At 41.1% G+C, this 16428-nt stretch overlaps 1 protein-coding gene across 1 annotated transcript in view; it reads left to right on the top strand.

Moving 5' to 3' along the window:
- The first annotated feature begins 8943 nt into the window (after positions 1-8943).
- LOC115196477 (DNA-binding protein SATB2-like) overlaps positions 8944-16428 on the top strand; it is a 63693-nt gene continuing 56208 nt past the window's right edge. Inside the window, exon 1 of the mRNA XM_029757339.1 lies at positions 8944-9431. Coding sequence (XP_029613199.1) covers positions 9050-9431 — 382 coding nt within the window. The 5' untranslated portion in view covers positions 8944-9049. The remainder of the gene's footprint in view (positions 9432-16428) is intronic.

The following is a 16428-nucleotide window of genomic DNA, read 5'->3' on the forward strand; positions in this document are numbered from 1 at the left end:
CCCCCACAACCAACTCTCTCAGATATATGGACTCAACTACCTCCATAACATGCTGCCATAGCCGCAGGAAGTCTTTTTTTTTTGGGGGGGGGGTCTGCTAATAAAGGCCCAATGCACTACTTTTGTGGAAAAAAATTCAACTAAATGTATTTGAGTGTTAACCAGCATTTGTAACTTGAGTCTGACAATTATCTGTACAAAACAGTTAGTAATACTTGTGGAATATAAAAATACTTGCTTGACATACAGTATGTTTTCTAGTTTCTTGAAAAACAACCTATTTCTGTGTGTAAACTGAAATGGTCTATTCATTCCCTTCACATTTTAGTAAACTCTCTAATCCAGAACAATTTACAGTAGGGAACACATACATGTTCATACTGGTCCCCCATGGGAATTGAACCCACAACCCTAGCATCGCAAGCACTATCCTGTACCAACTGAGCCACACCATCACACACTGTCACCACAAACCAATTGAAGTCTCAATGTACTCAATTACTGTATTGGTCATTGTTGTTCGTCATGGTAATAGAAAGTCTGCAGGTACTAACCTAGATGACCAGCGTATGTACAGTACAGTCATGTACATTTACATTACGTGGTTTGGAAGGATGGTCAATTAATACTGCACAAAAAGTGGTTGTTTTCCATGCTGTTTGATCAAGAAAAATATTTAATTTGATGTGTATGTATTGTGTCTTTGTCCGTAACGTTGCACCTTTTGATGTAAATGTTTGAGTACAGCGTTTAGTTCTTTCTGGATTTCATTAGAATGACATCACAGAGAAAGGGACAGGGCAACAATTCCAACTATTGAATCTTGCAAGATACTGTTCTTAATTATACAACTACCTTTATTGCCAAAGTGGAGATGCTGTAAAAAACATTTGCCCACGCTACAGACGTCTATATCGGGCCGCTAATACTGGTAAGGGCCCAGTATACTACTTTTGTGGAAAAATATTTTTTTGAATATATATACACAACCATTCAAAAGTTTGGGGTCACTTAGAAATGCAAACTGTCTCTAACCAGAATAGAAAGAGGAGTGGGAGGCCCCGGTGCACAACTGAGCAATAGGACAAGTACATTAGAGTGTCTAGTTTGAGCAACAGACGCCTCAGAAGTCCTCAACTGGCAGCATCATTAAATAGTACCCACAAAACACCGGTCTCAACATCAACAGTGAAGAGGCGACTCCGGGATGCTGGCCTTCTAGGCCATATCTCAGACTGGCCAATAAAAATGTAAGATTACGATGGGCAAAAGAACACAGACACTGGACAGAGGAACTCTGCCTAGAAGGCTAGTATCCCAGATATTCCATAACAAATCTGCCATTTGCAGCTACAATAGTCATTTACAGCATTAGCAATGTCTACACTGTATTTCTGATCAAGTTGATGTTATTTTAATGGACAAACAATGTTATTTTCTTTCAAAAACAAGGACATTTCTAAGTGAGTCCTAACTTTTCAACGGTATTGTATGTATATATATATATACAGTACCAGTCAAAAGTTTGGACACCTAATCATTCAAGGGTTTTTCTTTATTTTTACTATTTTCTACATTGTAGAATAATAGTGGAGACATCAAAACTATGAAATAACACATGGAATCATGTAGTAAGCAAAAAAGTGTTAAATATTCTTCAAAGTAGCCACCCTTTTCCTTAATGACAGCTTTGCACACTCTCGGCATTCTCTCAACCAGCTTCCCCTGGAATGCTTTCCCAACAGTCTTGAAGGAATTCCCACATATGCTGAGCACTTTTTGGCTGCTTTTCCTTCACTCTGTGATCCAACTCATCCCAAACCATCTCAATTGGGTTGAAGTCAGGTGATTGTGGAGGCCAGGTCATGTGATGCAGCACTCCATCACTCTCCTTCTGGTCAAATAGCCCTTACACAGCCTGGACGTGTGTTGGGTCATTATCCTGTTGAAAAACAAATTATAGTCCCACTAAGCGCAAACCAGATGGGATGGCGTATCGCTGCAGAATGCTGTGGTAGCCATGCTGGTTAAGTGTGCCTTGAATTCTAAATAAATCACAACAGTGTCACCAGCAAAGCACCCCCACACGATCACACCTCCTCCTCCATGCTTCACAGTGGGGACCATACATGTAGAGATCATCCATTCACCTGCTCTGCATCTCACAAAGACATGGCAGTTGGAACCAAAAATCTCAAATTTGGACTCATCAGACCAAAGGACAGATTTCCACCGGTCTAATGTCCATTGCTCATGTTTCTTGGCCCAAGCAAGTCTCTTCTTCTTGGGGTCCTTTAGTAGTCGTTTCATTGCAGCAATTCGACCATGAAGGCCTGATTCACACAGTCTCCTCTGAACAGTTGATGTTGAGATGTATCTGTTACTTGAACTCTGTTAAGCATATATTTGGGCTGCAATTTCTCAGGCTGGTAACTCTAATGAACTTATCCTCACCAGAGGAAACTGTGGCGGTCCTCATTAGAGCCAGTTTCATCATTGCACTTGATGGTTTTTGCGACTGCACCTGAAAAAAAACGTTCATAGTTCTTGAAATGTTCCAGATTGACTGACCTTCACGTCTTAAAGTAATAATGGACTGTCGTTACTCTTTGCTTATTTGAGCTGTTCTTGCCATAATATGGACTTGTTTTTTTACCAAATAGGGCTATCTTCTGGATACCACCCCTACCTTGTCACAAGACAACTGATTGGCTCAAACGCATTAAGAAGGAAATAAATTCCACAAATGAACTTTTAATGAGGCACACCTGTTAATTGAAATGCATTCCAGGTGACTACCTCATGAAGCTGGTTGAGAGAATGCCAAGAGCGTGCAAAGCTGTCATCAAGGCAAAGGGTGGCTACTTTGAAGAATCTAAAACATAAAATATATTTGGATTTGTTTTACAATTTTTTGGTTACTACATAATTCCATATGTGTTATTTCATAGTTTTGATATCTTCACTATTATTCTACAAAGAAGAAAATAGTAAAAATAAAGAAAAACCCTTGAATGAGTAGGTGGGTCCAAACTTTTGACTGGTACTGTATACTTCCCGCGGCTATGCATGCTACCATTGGGCTCAATATGGTGGGGCTCCATATGCAGGGGCTCCATATGGTGGGGCTCCATACGTTTGGGCTCCATAATGTGGCGCTCCATATGCTGGAGCTCCATATGGTGGGGCTCCATATGGTTGGGCTCCATATGCTGGCGCTCCATATGCTGTTGCACCTTCTAGTTGTCTGCAGTGCAGAGCAGAAATCCTGGTAGTGCGTCTCCAAACAAACGTGAGGTTTGGGATCAAAGTCCAGCTCATCCCTGGAGCACAGATAAGATGAATGTGACTGTAGCCCAGCTATGTTTACCATGCCGTAACTAACATGATTATATAGCTCTGGATCAAACGCTACACTTCACAGTCTGATTGTTTTCACATTGGTCTAGCCTCTTATTCACAGACATCGAACGGGACCATCCCATTCAAATAATTTATGTCTAAGTATTTTTAATTTCTGACAGACAGACAGGTAGCAGACAGACATACAGACAGGTGACAGACAGACAGGCAGACAGACAGAGACAGGATGGAAGATACAGTATATTGTAGACAGACAGACAGACAGACAGACAGACAGACAGACAGACAGACAGACAGACAGACAGACAGACAGACAGACAGACAGGATGGTAGATACAGTATATTGTAGACAGACAGACAGGATGGTAGATACAGTATATTGTAGATAGACAGGATGGTAGATACAGTATATTGTAGACAGACAGACAGGATGGTAGATACAGTATATTGTAGACAGACAGACAGACAGGATGGTAGATACAGTATATTGTAGACAGACAGACAGGATGGTAGATACAGTATATTGTAGACAGACAGACAGGATGGTAGATACAGTATTTTGTAGACAGACAGACAGGATGGTAGATACAGTATATTGTAGACAGACAGACAGGATGGTAGATACAGTATTTTGTAGACAGACAGACAGGATGGTAGATACAGTATATTGTAGACAGACAGACAGGATGGTAGATACAGTATATTGTAGACAGACAGACAGGATGGTAGATACAGTATATTGTAGACAGACAGACAGGATGGTAGATACAGTATATTGTAGACAGACAGACAGGATGGTAGATACAGTATATTGTAGACAGACAGACAGACAGACAGACAGACAGACAGACAGACAGACAGACAGACAGACAGACAGACAGACAGACAGACAGACAGACAGACAGGATGGTAGATACAGTATATTGTAGACAGACAGACAGACAGGATGGTAGATACAGTATATTGTAGACAGACAGACAGGATGGTAGATACAGTATATTGTAGACAGACAGACAGGATAGTAGATACAGTATATTGTAGACAGACAGACAGGATGGTAGATACAGTATATTGTAGACAGACAGACAGACAGACAGACAGACAGACAGACAGACAGACAGACAGACAGACAGACAGACAGACAGACAGACAGACAGACAGACAGACAGACAGACAGACAGACAGACAGGATGGTAGATACAGTATATTGTAGACAGACAGACAGGATGGTAGATACAGTATATTGTAGACAGACAGACAGGATGGTAGATACAGTATATTGTAGACAGACAGACAGGATAGTAGATACAGTATATTGTAGACAGATGATAAAAGCCACTCGATGAGCCTCTCAGTCAGACCTTTATGCCACAAAATAACCACCATCAACTGCTTCCCTATTATTTAGAGATTTGGTCATGTGTAAAGCTACCAGTGGCAGTCATGGAATATGTTACAGTAATATGACCATGTGATAAATGAAATGAAGATGGAATATGTTACAGTAATATGACCATGTGATAAATGAAATGAAGATGGAATATGTTACAGTAATATGACCATGTGATAAATGGAATGAAGATGGAATATGTTACAGTAATATGACCATGTGATAAATGAAATGAAGATGGAATATGTTACAGTAATATGACCATGTGATAAATGAAATGAAGATGGAATATGTTACAGTAATATGACCATGTGATAAATGAAATGAAGATGGAATATGTTACAGTAATATGACCATGTGATAAATGAAATGAAGATGGAATATGTTACAGTAATATGACCATGTGATAAATGAAATGAAGACAAAGGGAGGGGAAAGAGAAGCTGTAGTGAGTTTTGGTCTTGGAGTCTGTAGATGACATTATTTTAGTGCCTAAGAAATGAAAACTGGCCTCAGTTACTGCCTATGTTGACTTAACCATCGAGACCCTTCAGATCAAGTGGCAAAGCAAGGTCTTTTAGCCCAATTAGCGTCTGTCTGACCCGTGTGCTGCCGTCAATGTGTTTTGCATTAGCTAAGAGGCTACATGAGCTCCCCTCCCTTTGACCCAACAGTAGAGGACCTATGTGGTAATGTTATGACTCTTCAAGGTCCCCAGAAGGTGTGTCATGCCAGACAGGCACATCATACATGCTATCACACCAAGTCATTTAACCTACTACTCTGGTTATCTCCTTGTATTATCTGACTGCTACATGATTTACTATTTACCAGGTAAATCAATCAACCGAAATGTTAGTATTTTAATGACTATTTAATGTGTGTGTGTGTGTGTGTGTGCGTGTGTGTGTGTGTGTGTGTGTGTGTGTGTGTGTGTGTGTGTGTGTGTGTGTGTGTGTGTGTGTGTGTGTGTGTGTGTGTGTGTGTGAGAGAGCGAGCATACTTTCCCTTCGAAACTGTGTGTGTTGCCCAATGTCTTGAGGCTTAGGGTCGTGGCTGCAGAAATGTAATATGTTGGAACAAAATTCCTGTGGTGAAAATAACTCTTCGGATTCCTCACCTTTTTCCTTGTCTGATGAGGAGCCTCTGAAACCCCATGGCACGTGATCTTATCATTGCAATTGTCTCGTATCACCACGAAAATGCATGAAATATAATGTGATGAATGTGGTGGTTTTTCAGGTTTTTCATTTATGCCTTTGTAGCAGATTCTGTCAAATCCTGAAACAATTTAATAATTTATTCCTATGAATGTTTGTCGACTATACCCCCATTTTTTAAAATAATAATTTGCATTCAATTTCGTTCTGCGACTATGCAATTAAAATGATGCCAATGTATTCAAGGTATCACAAGTCGAACACCAAGTAATTGTGTAGCATATAATTCCAACTTTAATTTCCCTGACGGCCTTTGAACAATATTTTATTCGTCTGGAAAAACAATTGCTGTTGTTTTATGTTATGTTTCATCTTCCTTTTGTTCTTCATAGTATCAGGATAGCCATTATTCTTATTCCTCCGATTGCTGGTGTTGCTAATAGCCTAACATACAATTGTAGTTATTGCAGTAAAGTCGTTCAGTAAGTACAGACAATAATGTGCCCTCTGACATTATGTCCTAGTCTGGGTACCAGTCTTCTGAGCTAACATTCCACTCCCTGCCACAAGACAAATGACAGGAGAGAGAGGCAAGGAGTGGAATGTAATAAATAGCTGAACAGAGACAGCAAACAGGCTAATTATGTACCAACGGTCATTGTTCATTCACATTCATTGGAAAGATGCCGTTTTCCACAATGAAATAACGAAATAGGCCTGACAAATAGGCAAAAATAAAATCGGAATTAAAATAACAAATGCTGTCGGCTCACGCGTCAAGATGCGACTAATTATAAATAAAGAATAGTTTTGGTTATATCACTAACCGACTGTTGTGAATATAGTTTAGACTAATGTTTTAAGCCAATAAAATAATTTACATTTGGTTAATTAGATTACTTTAGACTATTTGTCTAATAAATGACACCATTCCCTTATTGGCAATTGTGTGAAAATGTATATTTGTCCTATTGAGACATTCTGGAATCGAAAAAGTATCAGTAACAACGCTACAATTAACGAAATGTCAGCTACACATTAGTTATAGTCTACGGAATGTATTTCACCGTGGTAACTACAGAAAACAAGATACCGGTTAGTTTAAACTCCACAGAAATCAAACGAGGCGAAATTATGTAAATTCATTACTTTATAGTTGATTGTTGAAGGTAAGAGAATAGTTCTGAATAATGATTGTTTGTGAAGACCTGTAAAAAGCAAAGTTGAGGCTTTTTGTTGACTGTATAAAATGTCCGTAGGGTTGCGCTGTTTTCACGTCATATGAACGGCAGTCGCAAATGCTCCCACTATTTCGGGGCCCACTGTCTCTCTTGAATATTCATTCTACTAATACAAGTGTCAACATAGCCAATAAAAAGCATCGTCAACTAGGTTGGTTGGTGGCCGACTTACTTGTGGCGATGGACTGTCAAATTTCAGTCTGCAAGTTGTAATTATCTAACTCAGGTGAGAAACAAAGCTCCATTTTGTAATTCTTTAAACATTGTATTGCATACAATTTCGACGACCTGGTGCAGCTTGTCTAAAAACCTGTTGCACGTACTGTAGACCTATAACTACTCAACGTCTAGACTGTAACTTATTGCTGCATGTTTGGTATTTTGACTGATATGTTAACTTGGGTGTTTTATTGATATGCAATTTTGTTGACTACAAAACGTGTTATGCCCCTGACAAAAAGTGGAATATTTCATAACAACGTGAACAACATTATAATGAAATATTATTTAAACGTATAAATCAAATAAAAATAATGTATATCATGCACTCACAGGAAATATAGTCCAGTAGGCCTAGTTACAGAAAGCCTGTGGCCACGACCAATTTACTACAGTCATTTAACATGCCGCCAACACAGTGGGATTGTTCGTTTGTACAGACGTTATGTACGCCGATGCCTAACACCTTATATATAGACTATCTAGGTATCAGTTGTAAGCCTATAAACGTGTTGGCAATTAGAACGCTGTTTTTATAGTCGAGGAACAAAATATTTTTAACACATGGCGTTGTGAAAATGTTATACTATTTTATCAGGCTATACAGCATAGAATATGCCAATACCCTGTACATGTGAATTAAGTATATCATAATTGTGTGTGTGTCTGTGTGTGTGTGTGTGTGCGTGTGCGTGTGTGCGTGTGTGTGGGTGTCTGTGTGTGTGTGTGTGTGTGTGTGTGTGTGTGTATGTGTCTGTGTGTGTGTGTGTGTGTGTGTGTGTGTGTGTGTGTCTGTGTGTGTGTGTGTGTGTGTGTGTGTGTGTGTGTGTGTGTGTGTGTGTGTGTGTGTGTGTGTGTGTGTGTGTGTGTGTGTGTGTGGTGAGAATCCATGAGATACATTCTTTCGGTTACACTAATTTACTAGTTGCTCGGGGAACTTTTTTCCTCAACAAGAGTAGAAAAACATTTCATCTGACTCGGGTTAGTTAATAGGAAGTAAGTGAAACCAACCTTACATTTACGACACTCAACTGATTGCTATAGTCTTGATATAGGATTTGATTTGAATTATGTTAGTCATTTAATCATAAATATTGCATGAGTTTTAGGCATATGTATTGCACGTCGAGGAGGACATTATAACGCGGTTACGCACAAGGCAAACGCTATCAATCTTTGTTCTGTTTAAATTGCAGAACATCCAGGTTAAGCGTTTGACTGTAGTCTACATGATGTGTGAGAATGATCTCTTGAAAGTTCACATTTGAGAGGAGACAGATTGCACTCCGGTATTGTGATCGATCGGCCATGTTAATTGTTGACGTTCCAGATATTTTTGGATCACCTGCTCAAAAGTGAGGAGCTCCATTTTGATTAGCATGAAAGCCGTCCATGTGCAATGTCACAAAGGCCAATGACTGATGTTGAATGGATATACAGTATAATAGCTTCTGATACCTCCTCCTTTATTTCGTAATAGCATCTGATACCTCCTCTCTCGCTCCCTGTCAAACAAAGTCTCCGTTTACTCCCTCTCTCGTATCATCTTTAGCATAACCAACGGTCCGATATTTGGTTACCTTGCTGCTTCCGCTATTCGATTAGCCCATCTATGGCTCCGGTAGTAAAGACAAAGTAACATTCTAACTTCATATCTTCAGGAAAGCAAGGAATAAATGAACAAACGTGGAATCATGAGTTGTGCTGCCTGTCGTCCATCCCCTCGAGCGCATTATAGGCGGTTCAATCTAGGAGCTCCGACAGTGAGGTCTCTCTCTCTCTCTCTCCACCCCCTTCACACACAAACTAACACGCAAGCAAGCACACAGCGCGTATTTCCTCTATCTGCCTTATCTATCGTCCTCTCGCTCGCGATCTGTCAAGCTGCTTTGCTATCACACTCAAGTAAAGCGCGGAGAAGAACCATCGAGCTCCGAGTGACGGATATCCGACTTCTGCTCCCCGAAACATCCCCAAGTCCAGCCCTGGATTCAATACTTATCATCAATGGACAGAGCTTTCTACCCAACCAGGCGAGGTACAGGCACCACGTAAACAGTGAGTACAACTTGTTCACCTACTCTTTTTATTATGAGCTTTACCCTTTCAGTCAGCTTTAGCCTACTTTACCAACATTACAAATACAAGTATTAGGTGTCCGTTTATAACAATGATAATAACAACAATGGTTCAAAGCCTAATTATAATAGTAATATTTTAAAGGATAAAAATGCTATTAATTAATGATCGTTAATATTAGGCCCAAGACAATATACATTTAATCAATGTATCAACAATGTTCTGGTCGTGCGTCTAGCCTGAATATTTGGCTATTAAAAATAATAGCCTAAATGAGTGAAGAATAAAAATTATAAGCAAGGCGTCAATGTTTTGGCGATAATTTAGGTAAATAATGCTCTATCATTAGGCTACCATATAATAACTATTATTAGCTATGATAATAATATTTGGTTTGGATTATATTATCTCATATTTACATTTTTCATGTAGCCTAACACATTTAGATTTCAGATAAAAATAAATGTAGATTATACATTCCACATTAACAATAAAGTTTATCAACAGCTTTACTACTGACAATTATTATAATTATAATAATTATTATACTTTTATAATTCTACTTGAGGAGTGTGTACGTTCTGATTTAAATCATTTCGCAAAACAAAGACAAACTCGCTGTGTTGACTGCAAAATACATTTAGCGCGGCTTAGTGTCAGGTCGAGCCTATATCAATTTGCAATTTTCCATGCTAATTCATTTAGGACAATTTATCACATTGCGTACCTAGCTATCCAACATGCATTATCTTAGTGAAATTAGTTTCGTTTTGGAGTTTGAAAATGGAGTGCTACTGACTTATTACTCTACTTTTAGAGTTTTATTTCAACTTTTAATTTATACAAGTAAAAGGCGTAGTGTCCCGAGTCAAACCATTGGCTATAGGTCGGCCTATAGACCTACTTTGTGATTGAGACGTTGACGTATCAATACTTTTCCATGTGTATATTCTCAACTGCATTTAAATGTTTTATCGGAAACACGTCACGGGTCAAATGAAGGAATTTTAGCGCGTTTGAATGTTCATATGTTGAAGACAAACGAATGAGCAACCGGACTGAGCAAGCTGTCTTGCACCATAAGGTGAATACATAATCACCCTACCCTGCATAAATGTCTACAACCTTTCATTAAAAAAGTCATCTAAAATGTAACATTTATAAGCTGGCCTAATGAGTGGACAGGGCACATTTTTTGCTCAAACGTTTTTACAGCGAGAGAAAGAGCAGCGTTGCTCTCAGCCAGACGAAGCCTATTGTCCCCAAAAACGTTAACAGCAGTAATTTAGTGGTTCCACTAAAATGCCGCTTTCATTTGGATAAACTTGGTTTCACTGCGGTATGCCAAGTGGAGAGAAAAATGTTGTTCCTCCAGCTTTCTGTTCATTTCTCTCCCCCAAAATAAAAACTTCAGGGCTTGACTATTTAAACAAAATGACTGAATGAAATGCCCCCTTACCATTTTGCTACTTTAACGTTATTTGATTCTATGTAAAACAATACATACAAAAGCTAGGCCTCTTACCATGGGTGTGTCGCCCTCATTAAGCATAGAGTTAAATGGTTAATTCAAATAAAATCCTATTTTTATTCATCACATGCTTCATAAACAATAGGTGTAGACTAACAGTGAAATGTTTACTTAAGGCCCTTCCCAACAATGCAGAGAACAAGAAAATAGACAAATAATAGAAAAGTAAAAGATGTAATAAGACTGTAAGTAATAATACATTCACAATGAGTAATGATAACTTGGCTACAGTGCATTCGGAAAGTATTCAGACCCCTTGACTTTTTCCACATTTTGTTACGTTACAGCCTTAGTCTAAAATGGATTAAATTGTTTTTCCCCCTCATCAATCTACACACAATACCACATGATGACAAAACAAAAACAGGTTTTTGGACATTTTTGCAAATGTACAAAAAACCCCCCGGAAATATGACATTTATATAAATATTCAGACCATTTACTCAGTACTTTGTTGAAGCACCTTTGGCAGCAATTACAGCCTTAAGTTGTCTTGGATATGATGCTACAAGCTTGGCACAGCTATTTTCAGGTATCTCCAGAGATGTTCGATCAGGTCCAAGTCCGGGCTCTGGATGGGCCACTCAAGAACATCAGGGACTCCTGCGTTGTCACTCCTGCCTTGTCTTGGCTGTGTGCTTAGAGTTTTTGTCCGGTTGGAAGGTGAACCTTCTACCCATTCTGAGGTCCTGAGCCCATTCTGAGGTCCTGAGGTTTTCATCAAAGATCTCTCTGTACTTTGCTCCGTTCATCTTTGCCTCGATCCTGACAAGTCTCCCAGTCCCTGCCGCTGAAAGACATCCCCACAGCATGATGCTGCCACCACCATGCTTCTCAGTAGGGATGGTACCAGGTTTCCTCCAGAATTGACACTTGGTATTCAGGCCAAATAGTTTAATCTTGGTTTCATCAGTCCAGAGAATCTTGTTTCTCATGGTCTGAGAGTCCTTTAGGTGCCTTTTGGCAAACTCCAAGCGGGCTGTTATGTACCTTTTACTGAGGAGTGGCTTCCGTCTGGCCACTCTAACATAAAGGCCTGATTGGTGGAGTGCTGCAGAGATGGTTGTCCTTCTGGAAGGTTCTCCCATCTCCACAGAGGAACTCTGGAGCTCTGTCAGAGTGACCATCGGGTTCTTGGTCATCTCCCTGACCAACGACCTTCTCCCCCGATTGCTCAGTTTGGTGGGGCGGCCAGCTCTAGGAAGAGTCTTGGTGGTTCCAAACTTCTTCCATTTAAGAATGATGGAGGCCACGTGTTCTTGGGGAACTTCAATGCTGCAGACATTTTTTGGTACGCTTCCCCACATATGAGCCTTGACACAATCCTGTCTCGGAGCTCAATGGCCAATTCCTTCCGCCTCATGGCTTGGTTTTTGCTCTGACATGCACTGTCAACTCTGGGACCTTATATAGACAGGCCTTTCCAAATCATGTCCAATCAATTGGATTTACCACAGGTGGACTCCAATCAAGTTGTAGAAACATCTCAAGGATGATCAATGGAAACAGGATGCACCTGAGCTCAATTTTGAGTCTCATGGCAAAGGGTCTGAATACTTCTGTAAATAAGGTATTTCTGCTTTCAATAAATTAGCAAAAATTTGCAAAAACCTGTTTTCACTTTGTCATTATGGGGTATTGCGTGTAGATTGATGAGAAAAATGTTTTATTTAATCAATTTTAGAATAAGGCTGTTACGTAACAAAATGTGGAAAAAGGGAATGGGCCTGAATACTTTCTGAATGCACAGTATACACAAGGGGTATCAGTGCCAAGTCGATGTGCAGGGATACAAGGTAATTTAGTTAGATATGTACATATACCTAGGATTAAGTGACTGATAATTAACAGTAGCAGCAGCATACCGTATGTGATCAGACAAAAATGTTAGTGGAAAAAGCTTCAATGCAGATAGTCCAGGTTGCTATTTGGTTAACTATTTAACAAACAATATATTTAGCTGTCTTGTTTAGCAGTCTCATGGCTAGGGGGTAGAAGCTGTTCAGGGACCTGTTGGTAACAGACTTGGTGCATCGGTACCGCTTGCCATGCGGTAGCAGAGAGAACAGTCTATGACTTGGGTGGCAGGAGTCCTTGACAATTTTTAGGGCCTTCCTCTGACACCACCTGGTATAGAGGTCCTGGATAGCAGGGAGCTTGGTCACAGTAATGTACTGGGCCATACGCACAATCCTCTGTAGCGCCTTGTGGTCGGATGCCAAGCAGTTACCATACCAAGCGGTGATGCAGCCAGTCAAGATACTGTCAATGGTGTAGCTGTAGAACTGAGGATCTGAGGGCCCATGACAAATCTTTTCAGCCTCCTGAGGGGAAGAGGCATTGTTGTACCATCTTCACGCCTGTGTTGGGGTGTTTGGACCATGATAGATCCTTGGTGATGTGGACACCGAGGAACTTGAAGCTCTCGACCCGCTCCACTGTGGCCCTGTTGATGTGAATGGGGGCGTACCAGGCCCTCCGTTTCTGTAGTCCACGATCATCTCCTTTGTCTTGCTGATGTTGAGGGAGAGGTTGTTGTTCTGGCACCACACTGCCAGGTCTCTGTCCTCCCACCTATAGGGTGTCTCATCGTCGTTGGTAATCAGGCCTACCACTGTCGTGTTGTCGGCAAACTTAATGATGGTGTTGGAGTCATGCGTGGCCACGTAGTCATGTGTGAACAGAGTAAATGAGGAGACTAAGCACCCACCCCTGAGGGGCCCCTGTGTTGAGGGTCAGTGTGGCGGATGTGCTGTTGCCTACCCTCACCGCCTGTGGGCGGCTCATCAGGAAGTCCAGTTTCAGAAGGAGGTGTTCTGTGCCAGGGTCCTTAGCTTTGTGATGAGCTTGGAGGGCACTATGGTGTTGAACGCTGAGCTGTAGTCAACAGCAGCATTCTTACATGGGTGTTCCTCTTGTCCAGATGGGAAATGGTAGTGTAAGAGTGCGATAGAGATTGCATCATCTGGGGCCTCCCAAGTGGGGCTGCGGTCTAAGGCACTGCTAGAGGTGTCACTACAGACCTGGGTTCGGTCCAAGGCCTTGATCGGGATTCCCATAGTGCGGTGCACAATTGGCCCAGCATCGTCTGGGTTTGGCCAAGGGGGCATTACTTAACTCATTGCGCTCTAGACATTTTTTGTGGCGGGCTGGGCACCTGCAGGCTGACCTTGGTCGTTGGTTGAATGGTGTTTCCTCCGACACATTGGTGCGGCTGCTTTTAGGGTTAAGCGGGCGGGGGTTAAGAAGCGCGGTTTGGTGGGACATGTTTCGGGGGACACTCGACCTTCGCCTCCCGAGCCTGTTGTGGAGTTGCAGAGATGAGACAAGATCAAAATTGGGGTGAAAAATAGGCACAAAAAAATGACATTGTGTTGGGGCAGTATGTGAATTGGAATGGGTTCCGGGTGAGTGGGATTAAGGTGTTGATGTGAGCCATGACCAACCTTTCAAAGCATTTCATGGATACAGATGTGAGTGCTTTGGTGCGATAGTCATTTAGACAGGTTACCTTGGCGTTCTTGGGCACAGGGACTATGCTTGAAACATGTAGGTATTACAGACTGTGAAGTCAGTGAAGGCACTTGCCAGCTGGTCAGTGCACGCTCGGAGTACACGTCTTGGTAATCCGTCTGGCCCTGCGGCCTTGTGAAGGTTAACCTGTTTAAAGGTCTTGCTCACATCGGTTTTGGAGAGCGTTATCACACAGTCGTCCTGAACAGCTGGTGCTCTAATGCATGGTTCAGATTTGCTTGCCTCGAAGCGAACATAGAAGGCATATAGCTCGTCTGGTATGCTCGTGTCACTGGGCAGCTCACAGCTGGGTTTCCCTTTGTAATCTGGGATAGTTTGCTAGCCCTGCCACATCCAACGAGCGCCAGAGCTGGCGTAGTACTGTAGGATTCGATCTTAGTCCTGTATTGACACTTTGCCAGTGTGATGGTTCGTCGGAGGTCATTGCGGGATTTCGTATAAGCGTCCCGATTAGTGTCCCACTCCTTGAAAGCGGTGCTCTAGCCTTCAGCTCAGTGCGGATGTTGGCTGTAATCCATGTCTTCTGGTTGGGATAAACTTATTAATAAAGCTGAAGACTGGTGTGGTAAAATCCTGAATGTTATCGGATGAATCCCAGAACATATTCCAGTCTGTACAAGTGAAACAGTCCTGTAGTTTAGCATCCGCTTTATCGGACCACTTCGCACTGGTACTTCCTGTTTGAGTTTTTACTTGTAAGCATGAAACAGTTGGATAGAGTTATGGTCAGATTTGCCAAATGGAGAAAGAGGGAGAGCCTTGTATGCATTTCTGTGTTTTGAGTAAAGGTGATCTAGAATTTTGTCAACCCTTGTTGTACAGGTGACATGCTGGTAAAAATGTGGTAAAATGGATTTCAGTTTCCCTGCATTAAAATGACTGGCCACTAGGATCACCGCCTCTGAATGTGCATTTTCTTGTTTGCTTATGGCGCTATACAGCTCGTTGAGTGTGGTCTTAGTGCCAGCATCGGTTTGTGGTGGTAAATAGACAGCTATGAAAAACATGGATGAAAACTCTCATGGGAAATAGTATGGTTTGCAGCTTATCCTGAGGTATTCTAACTCAGGCGAGAAAAAACTCAAGATTTCCTTAACATTAGAGATTGCGCACCATCTGTTGTTAACAAAGAGACACAGGTAGAAGCTTTCAGTTTTCAGAGTGAATGGGCATGGCCGGGCAGTAGGCCTAGTTAATAAAAACATGCTTTGGTGTGGTAGGTTTGATTAAATTCCATCAATTGGCTCCATGTTTGAATTAAAGTTTGAGTTGAAACAAGTTATCAAACTAGCATTGAAAGGTATTTTGAAGAGAAAATATTTGAATGGTACTTTAATAAAATATGGCTTATGCAGTACTGGGTTTTCACAGTGAATGGTATGACTGTGTGTTACTATGTTGACCCTGTGTTGTCTAGTACATTTGGCATCCATGTGAGTGTAGTATACTGTAGTGAGTGTAGTATAGTGTAGTGAGTGTAGTATACTGTAGTGAGTGTAGTATTCTGTAGTGAGTGTAGTATACTGTAGTGAGTGTAGTATGCTCTAGTGAGTGTAGTATACTGTAGTGAGTGTAGTATGCTCTAGTGAGTGTAGTATACTGTGGTGAGTGTAGTATACTGAGGTGAGTGTAGTATACTGTAGTGAGCGTAGTATGCCCCAGTGAGTGTAGTATTCTGTAGTGAGTGTAGTATGCTCTAGTGAGTGTAGTATACTGTAGTGAGTGTAGTATTCTCTAGTGAGTGTAGTATACTGTAGTGGGTGTAGTATACTGTAGTGAGTGTAGTATACTGTAGTGAGTGTAGTATACTGTAGTGAGTGTAGTTGCTCCAGTGTGTGGTCTCTATGTGTCTGTACAGTCTCCCAGCGTTGTACACTTGAAGTGGTTTCTGTGTGTCTGTATGTGTATGTT

Source organism: Salmo trutta, chromosome 6 (assembly GCF_901001165.1).
Source record: "Salmo trutta chromosome 6, fSalTru1.1, whole genome shotgun sequence".
Lineage (NCBI taxonomy): Eukaryota > Metazoa > Chordata > Actinopteri > Salmoniformes > Salmonidae > Salmo > Salmo trutta.